The sequence below is a fragment of the Echinops telfairi genome, unplaced genomic scaffold (assembly GCF_000313985.2).
Source record: "Echinops telfairi isolate 266 unplaced genomic scaffold, ASM31398v2 ScPeMD7_11;HRSCAF=52, whole genome shotgun sequence".
Classification (NCBI taxonomy): domain Eukaryota; kingdom Metazoa; phylum Chordata; class Mammalia; order Afrosoricida; family Tenrecidae; genus Echinops; species Echinops telfairi.
This window is the reverse complement of record NW_022103908.1, coordinates 25,411,834-25,424,747: the sequence shown is the minus strand read 5'-3', so window position 1 is coordinate 25,424,747 and position 12,914 is coordinate 25,411,834. Positions and strand designations below refer to the sequence as shown.

The 12,914-nt window shown below is 37.0% G+C and overlaps 1 protein-coding gene across 1 annotated transcript in view; it reads right to left on the bottom strand.

The window, feature by feature from the left end:
• DIAPH3 (diaphanous related formin 3) overlaps positions 1 to 12,914 on the bottom strand; it is a 528,414-nt gene that overhangs the window by 297,618 nt on the left and 217,882 nt on the right. Inside the window, exons 16-17 of the mRNA XM_004707907.2 lie at positions 10,007 to 10,102; positions 3,052 to 3,146 (exon numbers count right to left, since the gene is read on the bottom strand). Of these exons, the coding sequence (XP_004707964.1) occupies positions 3,052 to 3,146; positions 10,007 to 10,102 (191 nt within the window). The remainder of the gene's footprint in view (positions 1 to 3,051; positions 3,147 to 10,006; positions 10,103 to 12,914) is intronic.

Below are 12,914 nucleotides of genomic sequence, written 5' to 3'. Positions count from 1 at the left end.
TCTCAAGTAGAACTCCCTCAGCACATGATCTAGTCTCAAGTAGAACCCCCGCAGGACATGATCTAATCTCAAGTAGAACCCCCTCAGCACATGACCTAGTCTCAAGTAGAACTCCCTCAGCATATGATCTATCTCAAATCAATGGCGACACACACCTTGAGTTATAATTACATATGCAACTGTCATCTTCTTTGCCAAACTATAAATTCCCACAAGGCAAATTTCATTTCTCTCGAGTCTAATACAATACCCAGTATATATGATAGGTACATTAAAATATTTGCTAAATAAATGACCTAATTAAAGACTGATGAGACACACATAAGGGATATGGGTAAAAATGATGTGGAAAAATGGAATAAAGAATAACATACCACTCACCTCTTGTTCTATATGGGAAAATAACTGATAAACCAAAGTAACATTATGACAATGAGTAGAGTCCCCCCAATGAAGATGATTGCTATAAAACGTGCATTGCTTTGTGCACACTGCACAGGTCTCCTATTCAAAATTAGGAACACATTTTTAAAATGACAAATGAAACCTCAAAAAGCACAAAAATTCCTATTTTAAAACCATATATGCAAGGCCTGAAGATTTCTAAATTAAATTTAAAGCATCTTGTTTTGCTTTCAATTTTTAAGACTGTGTTGTACTTGAGGGTACCAAAAGTTCAAGGGAAAATTACATTCTCCTTTAATTCCATTTTTCCATGAGCTTTTGGAAAGACTCTCACACTTGTTAACCTCGACACCAACCCCAGTCACTCAATATGCCCATGCCTTAGTCCTCAAAATAGTTAAGGTAGCATGGCAAAGGAAATTACAGTTATAGATGGACTTTAGGTTTCTGGTGAGTTAACCTGAACTAGGGAGACCATTCTGAGTTATCTAGAAGGGCTCACGTAATCAACGGAACTTAAAAGTGGAAGAGGCAGACAAAAGAATTAGATGGGGGTGTCATAATGAGTCAGCATTGACTCGCTGGCCATGAGTCTGGTTTTGGTTTGGTGATTTAGGATGAATATTCAGAGACATGGAACATTGCTGACTTTAAAAAAGGAAGAACAAGGCAGGTGCCAAGGAATGTGGCCTCCATATGCTAAAAACATACAAGCAAACAAACAGATTCACTGACATAAAGTTGATTCTAACTCATAACTAGCCTGGAGGCCAGGCTAGAACTGCTCCAGTGGGTTTCAAGACTGGAACGCTTTATGGGAGTAAAAACTTCATCTTTCTCCTATAGATGCTAAAAAGGAGCAATAAATCTCCCCAAGAATCTACAGAAAGGAATACAGCCTAGACAAAATTTGGATTTCATCCCAGTAACAGTCATGTCGGATTACTGATATAAAGGAATGAAAGGCAATACATTCATGGGTTATTTTGAAAGTGTGAAGTAATTGGTTATAAAAGAGAGAGAAAACCATTATGTAGTCAAATTTCCTTTGGACATGAATTAAAAAATGTGAAGTGTGTTGTTTTTGCCCATTTCTATTTAACAAATGACATATGATCATCTAAAATATTCATGTTAAAACTACTCTGCAGACACTTATTTACAAATGCATGATAAAACAACAAAAACATGTATTAAGGGAAAGACTTTCTTTAAGGAATGTGGAGTGGAAGCAAAAGGCCATATACAACATCATCCATAAGAGAGGCAAACATTGTAGTGAAAACCAATCGCTAGGTAAAGAAACACTTAAAAAAGGAATCTCAGAAACTCAGAATACAAATCATGGGTGAGGTTTATATAAACACCACATTGAGAAGACAAGCTAGAAAAAGCAAAACCAGAAAAAAAAACCTTCTGAGGGTATCATTTATTAATGATCAAATAAAATGTCTAGTATCATTTTAACTGTTTTGAGACAAACAAATAACATGTGGCTTCTTTCTATTCCTAAAATGGATTTCTAGTTTTTTTTATTCATTTTACGACTAAAAGATAGTAAACTGAAGACACAGTTCTATATATATAATTAAATATATATATTATATACACTAACTACATAGTTTGTGTTGGATTCTATTGTAAATTCTACCAATATATGTACAGGAGAACTGATGGCGTAGTGGGCTTCTTGTTTGGTTTCTAAGCAAATGAAATGTCAGCAGTTTAAAACCACCAGCCTTTCTGAGGGAGAAAAGTTACTTTCTCAGAAACTCACAAGGGCAATTCTGCTCTGTCTTATAGGGTCGCTATGAGTCAGAATATACTTGATGGCAATGACTCCATTTTGTTTTGTTTTGATTTTGGTTTATGCATTATAAATCTCTTATATGGAATCATCAAATACCTTAGCAACACAGTAAAAAACTTTTAAAAACTTCACTGCCATTGAGTCAGTTCCCGACTCAGAGAAACTGCCTTTAAAAAGATCGTAAGTATGATGATGGCAACAGATGTACAAATGGGCTTGCCACAATGGATGGATGGATGGATTGTGATAAGAATTGTACGACCTCCCAATAAAATGATTTTTTAAAAAGCATCGTAAGTGAAAACAACCTTAAAAAAGAAAAAAAAGAATGAATTCCATTTCTCAATGAATTCAAAACATTATCAAACAATCTCTAATATTCACAAGCAAATGAAAGGGAACTGTTGGAAAGAGTAGCATTAAATAAAAACCCTTTAATCTTCCATATCCAATATTAATATAACTTTAAAGCCCATACAAATCTGAGGAAAACATATTTCAAAGAACTATAGAAACAAATTTAACATATTAGTAGTTTTAACTATAATAAACAGAAACATTAATGTAAAATTAACCAATTTGCCATTCCAAAAAAAAGCCATTTAAAAATAATTGAAATGTAATCATTCTGATAGCATTATATTTAGTTTGCAGTTAGAGGAAGATGCAGAATTCTAACTCCTGGCAATGCAGAAGTTATGCGAAAACTAATTATGCAGCAATGATTTTCCAGTTGAATGATTTGGGTTAAGAATTTTGCTTCACTTACTGATTTCTATTTAATGAGAAGCTTGCAATGAAATATTGGAATTCAAGCTTTCTGTCTGTTTGTTTACCTGAATCATAGACTCCACCAACTGTGTTTCATTGACTTCCAATATCATCATTTTGATTTCCTCATATGGCACCCGGAAAGAACTCAGGAAGATTGCTAAGTGGAGGTGGGAGGGAAAAGACAGTGAATTCGGATGAATTAGACAAGAAAAGAATTTGAGATATACTTCTACTTATAAAATAAAAAATTTTAAATGGTCACAATCAAGATTTTAAGCATCTAATATACCAACTATAAGAGAAACTTTCATCAGCACCTTTCATGCTCCTGTTTCAGCTCTAGGGCTTAACAATGTTCCTGAATTATACTGGTCACAAGATTAATTTCCCATGGTGATTTATTAGGCTATTATAGGGATGATGTCAATTTTTATGTGATAAAAACTGAAATATATTGGGTACATTATAAAACGATGCCACAAGTAAAATATTAGCATGTACATATATTTTATTGCTAAACATATTCACCATTAGTTCATACAAAGTAGCCCAGTCCTGGTAAATTGTTTGGGAATATCATTTTAAGAAAACTTCTAAGCATTCATGCATCCACAGGTTCTGCACTTAGATACAATACAGGTAATATGCAAAGGAAAAGTTTTAAATATCCAATTTTAAACAACAAATTTTCATGAAAACATGCCTAAATGAATTACATAGTATACAATGTTATAAGAATTCTGAACACTATTTAAAATTTTTTGATACCATTGATATCTAGGATATAATAGTTTATTCAAAAGCTATTGAGTTATATAAGAAATGTTTTCCCAGCATTAAATATAATGCTTTGATACTATCCCTTTAGCTTACTATCTATATGCCTTCTCTCCAACGACAGATGTCAGCTCTTGAATCTGACATCTTGAATATATATGCAATAATTGGTACATGTAACCTATTAATTTATTTATATACTGAACTTTTATATTATATATTTGGTCTGAAGGTATTTCCATACAAAGATATTTTTTCATAGATCTCATAATTCATGACCTGTTTCTCTCTTGGACTCACTCTAGAGGGTGTCATGATATCTATAAATGATTAAATCTGTGTTCATGTCATTACCTTCATTCATACATTTCTGGGCATTTCTGAATCCTTGTCATATAGAATAATGTCAGAAAATAGGAATTAGTCTAATTTTTCATTTCTGCCAAGTCTGAGCTTAACCTACCGTATAGTGATAAAAGTAAACTAAAAAAATAATCTAAATGATATAGTAATAAAGATTGATAAAATTAAAATGTATAACTCCACAGTTGAAAACAGAAAGCATGCAAATTTCATAACGATATAATCTCAAAGGAATAATCAATAAGTACCTGATGGAGAGGGAATAAAAATCATTCTCCACATCATGTTTAAAACAAATTGAATATGATTAAGATTAACTGTAAGTGTTAACAACAAAAATTTATGCTAACCAAAGTCAAATTCACTGCCATCAATTTGAACTTAGAGTCAGCCTGTAGGGCAGAATAGCAAGGTTCCCTAGGTTTCTGAGGTTCGAAGGTTTAAGTCTGAACCGGAGCAGACGGTCTCTTCTTTCTTCCCCAGAGCAGCTGGTATATCCTTCCTGCTGAACTTGACGTTAGCAGCTGTGGAGCAACTGGTGTGGAGCCCAACGTGTAACTACTGTGATCAAAGTCGCCAGTTTGAGACCACCAGCCACTCCAGGGGAGAAAGATGAGACTATCTATTCTCTTAAAGAGGTATAGTCTCAGAAACCCACAGGGGCAGTTCTACCCTATAGTGTGGCCATGAGTCCAAATCAACTCGATGGATGCGAGTTCTAGTTGACAATACAAATTGTCACACAACATTGCACAACAAAGTTAGCACTATCCATTGAGACCACAGGGAGAGAATGACTGGATGTCTCACTTTAACAGCCCTTCTGGACTCAGCCTCGTCCTAGGTTGATTTTAATCTGCAACTTTTTATTATAATGTGACTTTTCTTAGTGAATGATTCAAAAGTGGTCTTGGAACACCCAAACTTTCTACCGGTGTCAGTAATCTGGGTGGTCTTAGGAACCCTCTAACTTTGAAGATGTAAAGCTGTCTAGTCTCAGTTATACACTTTTTACATAAATAATAATAAGTTAAAATAAATTATTACGAGAAAAATTTCATTTATGAAGATAACTTATTCTTTTACATTCTTCAATATTTGTAATTTGTTCACTACTTAAAGCAATTAGTCTATAATTAAACATGTCTAATCTTAAAGATTTAAAACATTAGGGTTATTCATGATTTATTAATAGACTATATAAAACATCTTCCATAATAACAAAGACTTTAAAATTATAAAGAAGTTAGAAGTGAAGACAAGGATAAATGCTATTTTTTAAGATTCTTAAAAGTTAGTAAAAATGGCAAAGATATACAGTTAATGTCTCCTAAAGACTCCTTACAATGAATCTTTTTTATGAATACATATCTTAACCTTCAAAATGGATTGTTTGGATCCCAATGGGAAGCTTCGGGTTAATGTAGAGAGTTTAAAATGTGAAGATTTTGGAGGCAGGCGCCCATGTGTTCTGCAAGCGATCTTGTGAATATTTAAACATTTACAACGATTTGAAGGTTCCAGGAGTCCTCCTTTTACAACTCCAGCATTCACTCAACAAAATTCGTAAACATAATCTTGTAAAATCCTGAACCTTCTCTTGATCACAGAATGGCTAGAATTTTATCTTTAATGATACACCAAGGGACTGTCAAACTCTCCATGACCTCAACATATGAAGAACCTAACCCATCTTTAGGGAGAAAGACGGGGCTTTTTGCTCCCATAAAAAGTTAGTGTCTTTAAAAACAAAACAAAACCAAAAACTTCAGGTCTTGGAAACTCACAGGAGCAGCTCTACCCTGTCCTACAGGGTTGCTATGAGTCAGCATCGAAGTGAGTATGGTTGTTTTTTTTTCTTTTTCTTGTTTTTTTTTTATCGTTTTATTAGGGGCTCATACAACTCTCATCACAATCCATACATACATCAATTGTGTAAAGCGCATTTGTACATTCATTACCCTCATCATTCTCAAAACATTTCCTCTCCACTTAAGCCCCATCGGGTCCTCATTTTTCCCCCTCCCTCTCTGCTCCCCCCTCCCTCATGAGTCCTTGATAATTTATAAATTATTTTGTCATATCTTGCCCTGTCCGACGTCTCCCTTCACCCACTCTTCTGTTGTCCGTCCCCCAGGGAGGAGGTCACATATAGTTCCTTGTAATTGGTTGGCTGCGACATCTGTCACCCTATTGATCACCAGGGTTGATTCGTCTGATCTGGCTGGCTAGGGGGGTGTCCCCTTCCTCCCTCACCGCTCCATGTGCGTCCCTGCGGAAGCTGTGCGCCTGGTTGAAGAGGACGACCTTCCCTGATAGGAGGACTGTCCTTTGGTCAAGGGCATACGAGTAGCTGTGCTCCCCTGGTAGAACCTCCAAACAATGAGTCTGGAGGTCTCAAGGTGAGTCTGGTTTTGGTTTGAATTCATCTTCTCAGGGAGCACTGTTGGCATTGTGGCTATGCATTGACTTTGCTAACCACAAGATCAGCAGTTCAAAACCACCAGGCACTCCATGGGAGAAAGACAGGGCTTTCTACTCCCACAAAGAGTTATCGTCTTGGAAACCCACAGTAACAATTCTATCCTGTTGTATAAGGTGACTATGGGGTGGAATTGACTCGATAGCAATGAATTTGGCTTTGGTTTTGGAACCCATCTTCCAAGGGGCTCTGGCGGCGTAGTGGACTATGAATTGGGCTGCTAATCATGGGGTCGGCAGTTTGAAACCACCAGCCTCTCCCTGGGAGAAAGACAATTTTATTTTCCCCCACAAGCATTTATAGTCTTATAAAACCAGACAGTTTTAATCTCTCTTCTGGGGTCACTAGTCAGAACCATCTTGATCACAGTATGTTTGCTTGCTTTGCTTTTGTTTTAAGCCCACCTTTACATAAATAAGTAAATAAATGGATGAATACAATTTAGATCCTCTCCTCAGAATTCTGTGTAAACGGTTCAGTTTATTTTTAAGAGATGATCCAGTACAGCTCCATCATTTTTATCTTCAATAAACTTTAAAAGTGACTCATTTTAAAATCATCATTCAATTCTGACTACAGCTTTACCCCAATTTCACTCATTCAGAAAACAGTTGTTAGTACCATTAAACTCTTCTCAGAATTTGAAAAGACCCTGGATTCCATAGATAAAAACAAGCTGTGAATCTCACAATGACGTGGACCTATACGCTGATCTTACACACGAAGACATGTTTCTCAATCAAATGACTGTAGCTTATAGCTAAAACAATCAGTAAGCAGGAATCGTCTCTATAGTAATGATGTGATTTTATCTGTACATGGGAACAGATATATCCCATACCCACTCACTGGGTATCTTCAGAATGAGAAACCTTATTCAAGTAACCCAAAAGTTTCCTATCTATCTTATCAATATGAATATATGCATAAGCAGTGGTTACAATAGTGGTTACTCATGGAGCTGTGATCTCCAAAGTCAGCAGTTCCAGCTGCTCCCACGGAGAAACGCATGGCTTTCCACCCGCTAAGAGTGTGACGGAAACTCACAGGAGCAATTGTACCCTGTCCTATAGGGTCAACGTGGGTCAGGATCAACTCGATGGCAGTGAATGAGTGTGTGAGGTGTCCTGGTGGCACACTGGGTTAAGTGCAGGGCTGCTAACCTTAAGGTCAGAAGTTCAAGGCCACCCACCAGCTACTCAGGAACAAGGTGAAGCAGTCTGCTCCCATAGAGATAGCCAGACTCAGAACCCGAAAGAACATTCATAATCCATTCTGTAGACTTTTTCTGATCCAGAATTGACCCTCAGGCAGGGAATTCAGTAGGTGGTTGTAGTCAGGATTAAAGGACCAGGTAAAATTTTAGCATACAAAGATAATTATTATTATAATTCTATTTAGTACATGCTTGCAATATATAAATAATTCTAAATAACCCTATCCAACAAAACAAATATAAACAACTTTGAGACAGATATTAAAGCTAATGTATCACGGCGGGAGTCATGTGAAAAAAAATTACTTAGAATGACATTTCTTCAGGAACCATAACAAGTCTGTTCAGAGTCAAGACTAACCACTTATGACGCAGGTCGTGAACCTTTCTGAAGACAAAATCCTCTCTTTTAGATGACTGTACAAAACTGTGTGACCTTATCTAACTTAGTATCATACTGTGAAGTGAGACAATGATTCTTTAGAGCAGGTTTCTCAAAGTAGGAAATATCTCACCCGGGTGGGCGCAGCAACAATGGGGGATGAGCGGGACTGCCACAAAAGCAATATCTACAATTTAGTGTGGATTATGGGCTACGGTAGAAAAGTTTTTAATTGCCAGGAGGAATCCCCCCCCCCCCAACAGGGGGCAGTAAGACAAATAAGTTTGGAAACCTATGCTTTGGAGGAAAATTTCCTCGAAATGTTTGTCGCAGAACAACTCCCCAAATCTCAGGGCTCTAACACACAAAAGTTTATTCGCATTGCTTGTCATCCTCCTCACATCAGATGGGGGTACCACACCGACTGTCAGTCCAGGTAGAAAAGAGAACACTGAAGCTTCTCACACCAACAGTTAATGGTTTCCATGCCCAAGTGAAGGCACCTCCACTTGCACTTTCACTGGTCCAAGAAAGTCCCATGGTCAAAAGTAACTTGCAGGGAATAGGAGGAACAACCATGTGTGCTCAAGAACACAGGTTTGAATTCAGGCTGTCAGCAGTGATGTCTTTGCAAAACCCAGGAGGATGTTTTCAGGTTTACATTGCAGAAATTAGACTGTCTTCTGTCGTAACAGGTATGAAAGAAAGGAGACTCTAACATTTTCTCAAGATGATCAACTCTACCTTTTATGCATACTGCATCTAACTTAATTCCCTCTTTAAGTAGCATAGATCTTTTTCCTCTTATCAAAGAATCCAAACCAAACTCATGACCATCTAGTTGATTCTGACCCATAACAAGCCTGTACAGCAGGGTAGAACTGCCCCCATGGGTTTCTTAGACTGTGACTCTTTACAGGAGCAGAACGGCTCCCCTTGCTTTTGAAGAGTGGCTGGTAGTTCCAGACTGCTGACCTTACAGACAACAATTCAATTCATAGCTCCTACGCACCTGCTAAAATTTCACTTAGCGCATGTGATGATTGAGAGAGAGAGAGAGAGAGAGAGAGAGAGAGAGACTAAAACCTATGTTCATTTATCAACCCTCTAAATTCTCCACATAATATTCCCATCACAGATTACGAATTCACATCATATTGCCTCAGTTCCAACACAGCTTTCTAGGAGTTAGGAGCAAACACTATTTGTCTTCTTCTTTCATAGTAATTTAGTCAGAATGACAATACAATAATATTTAGCTCATATAATAGTAATTAAATCTAAAATATTTCTAGTCAGTACTTTAGATATAAGTCTGAACTGTTCACGAGAAATAAGAGAATTCATTTTTCTCATCTTTCTTTATTTTCATTAGAACCCCAACCCCCAATGGGTGTAATCAGTTATAACAAACAACAGCGAGGCAGAGGTCTAAAGCATGGAATTCACAGACTCTTTTTTATAAAGATGTTGGCATTACCTGAAACCCGTAATATTTATACATATACTTCACACATGGATTTTAAAGAAAAGTCCTGTTTCAGCTAAGGTACATATAATTTCATTCTAAATTCCTCCCCCATTTTATCTTCTAATACATTAATCATTTGAAGAATTTAATCCCATAACTTGTCTCAAAGAAAGGAAAATTAACTTTTGAACTTATTATGCAAGCAGTAATAATAATAATGAAATTCAAATAACATGAAGTACAAGTCATAAAGAAAATGAAATAAGTGAAAGAAATCATCTCTAGTGTGTTTTGATAATTTAATAATATTAAAATATGATACTTACAAAGGTTCTGGGCAACTTTAGAATCTAAAAATTTAAGTTCTTTAATTTTTTTCTTAATCACTTTTTTCTCTTCAAAACCTTCCTCTTCTTTTCTCTCTGTAAGAGAAAGATTACAGTCATGTTATGGCCACGAAGGCATTAAACTGTAAAACGAAAGGGAATGTACTTCTCAACATCAAGGTATTTTTAAAAATGTAAATAATAATTTATATATATACAAGAAATAAATGATGTTAGGGAGGCACCCGTGTGATTTTAGAAGTAAATATATGAAGGAAAACAGAAACATTGATATTCCACACAGTGATATGCCAGTAATGGAAACCAGTACCTTTTCAAGAATCAGGTATAAGCAGTTCTTTGGACAAGGGTCACAGTTGAAATCTCCCCTGTTCTTCCCTCTGCCCACATATTTTTGGCTTCAAAACAAGTACCACATTCCCTAGTCCCACCCTGAAGCCTAAAAGTTTACCTAAATAAGGTCTAATGAAATAGAATTCCATACAGTGTCCATATGTCTAACCTGCCTCTCTTTGGGTAGCCAGGAGGGGAAATCTACATAGTACTCTCATCCCTTGCATCATAAGGCATAGAACAGCCTCTGTCCTGCTCAGATAGCTTTGCAATTAGTGAGGACTATCCATGCCTGCCAATCCTGGGAGTTGTCAGCAGCTTGCCATCTTACTTGCTGTACTCATTGAATTCTTTCATCTCTACTGCTAGAAGCCACCGTCTGACTGACCAGCTTAGGTTCATCAGTCCTAGGGCTATGGGAGTCAGGAGAAGCCTCCAGTGTGGCACCTGATCCACGAACCAACTAAGAACAGGCCCACCTCTAAAACTGGGTGAGCCACTTCTTTGATATGCACCTCTCTAGGTATAATTACAAATCTAAGCTTCACTTCTTTGGTTTTTCAAGAGAACCAATTATAAACCCAGGTAGTCCTCATCTATAGGACAAAGTGCGGGCATGTGTAGAAGTTTTCCATCACTTCCCAGACAGCTATTGTACCAGGTACTTCACATGTCATAGGGTTATTTCTATTGTTTCTCCATTTTGTGTTTTCTGTGTTTAATTAAAACAGCTTCCATTTGTCAACAGCTGTGTCTCATGTGTACAACTTGATCAGATGAAATAGACTTAACACATGGCCAACAGTGATTGGCATCACTGGATGTAATTTTCACCCCTGATGAGTAATGGGAGCCCAGGATAGTGTTTATGTGCATACACAAGTATAATTAAGCTAAGGGAACCAGCTTCCCTCACAACCAAAAATTCATGTATAATTTAAAGTTGAATCTTGAAAACTGTGGATCTCTAATCCCATTGCAAAGGAGTAAGATCAAGTGTTATGATTCAAAAAACTCAAATTCACTCCCATCCAGTTGATTCCCACACACACAGACTCTGTAACACAGGGTACAACAAGCTCCTCGGGATTTTCTAAAACTGTAATCTCTACAGGAGTAGAAAGTCTCATCTTTCTCCCATCGACTGGCTGATAGTTTTGAACTGCTGATCCTTTGGTTCTAACTGGGGCCAATGTGTAACCCACATATGTCACTAGAGCTAATTCATGATGTGATTGGCCCCTTAAAATGCATTGTGAGGCTATTCATCTCTGTGTGATAGGAACAAAATTTTATATTTCCAAAACAATTATTACTACTATACCATTTTGTGAATAAGAAATTATTACCACCTCTACATTGATTTTAAATTATACGTACCGACTATAGTAAGTATTTAGATAAACTCAGTTCTGTGTTTCTGGGTTTCTAATTATTTTCAATTGCTCTTTCTTTTAGTCTTAAGTTCTTTCTGTCTTAAATACTATAGATTTGTAATATATTATTATTCATTGGCTTTTCAAATTACTCATTTTCCCTTTTATTTTTTTCCTTAGCTCTCTCACTTGTTTATTTTTCCATATGAAACTTAAAATAATTCAATAGTTCTAAAAGGAAACTAAACTAGAACTCTAAGTCTCAAGACATTTTGCACATAGGTTCAGGGATATTTGCCATGTTGACAACTTTGAAACTTTCCCATCACAAACATGAGATGTATCTATAATTATTAAACCGAACACAATTTTCTTCATAGAAGATCTGTATATTTCTGTTAGCATTGTCCTAAGGATACTTAAACGATACTTCTAGGTCTTGTTGACCGGTGAGGACATGGTTAGTTCACTGTATTTTTCTCCAATATCCCTTGTAACTAGGTATCACTACTGTTGCTAGGTGCCATCGAGTCTGTTCCAACCCGTAGGGCCCCCTATGGGCTATAGAACAAAACAGCATCCTGGCCTCTGCCAGCCCTACCATTGTTCCTGTGTGGTTGTAGCCACGATGTCAACCCATATTGTTGGGGGCCTTCCTCTGGTTTTTTGGGGGTTTTTTGCTACCCTTCTACTTTATTAAACATGATGTCCTTCACAGAGACCACCCGGTCTCTCCAGACAACATGTTACCACTAGTGTATAGAAATTTTGCATCCAAAAAACATCTAACCTCCCTGCCCTCGAGTCGATGCTGACTCATAGCAACCCAATCAAGCAGGCAGAACTGCTCCTGTGAGTTTCTGAGAGTGTAACTCCTTATAGAAGTAAAAGTCTGGCCTTCGTCCCGTGGAGCAGGTGGTGGTACAGAACTGCTGACCGGCTGTTAGCAGTCCAATGCACAGTCACTATGGCCCCAGTGCTCTATATTCAGTCATTTTTGTTATTTGTCTTTCCACTCTATTATGAAATACCACCATGCACTAACGATAGGCAAGAGACGGTGCGAGGCAATGTGGATACAGTGCTGTACAAGCTAGAGCCATCCCTGGTCTCAGAGAAATGATGGTCCAATAGCAGTGACTGCAAAGGAAATGGCAATTAAAATCATAGATGGCTAC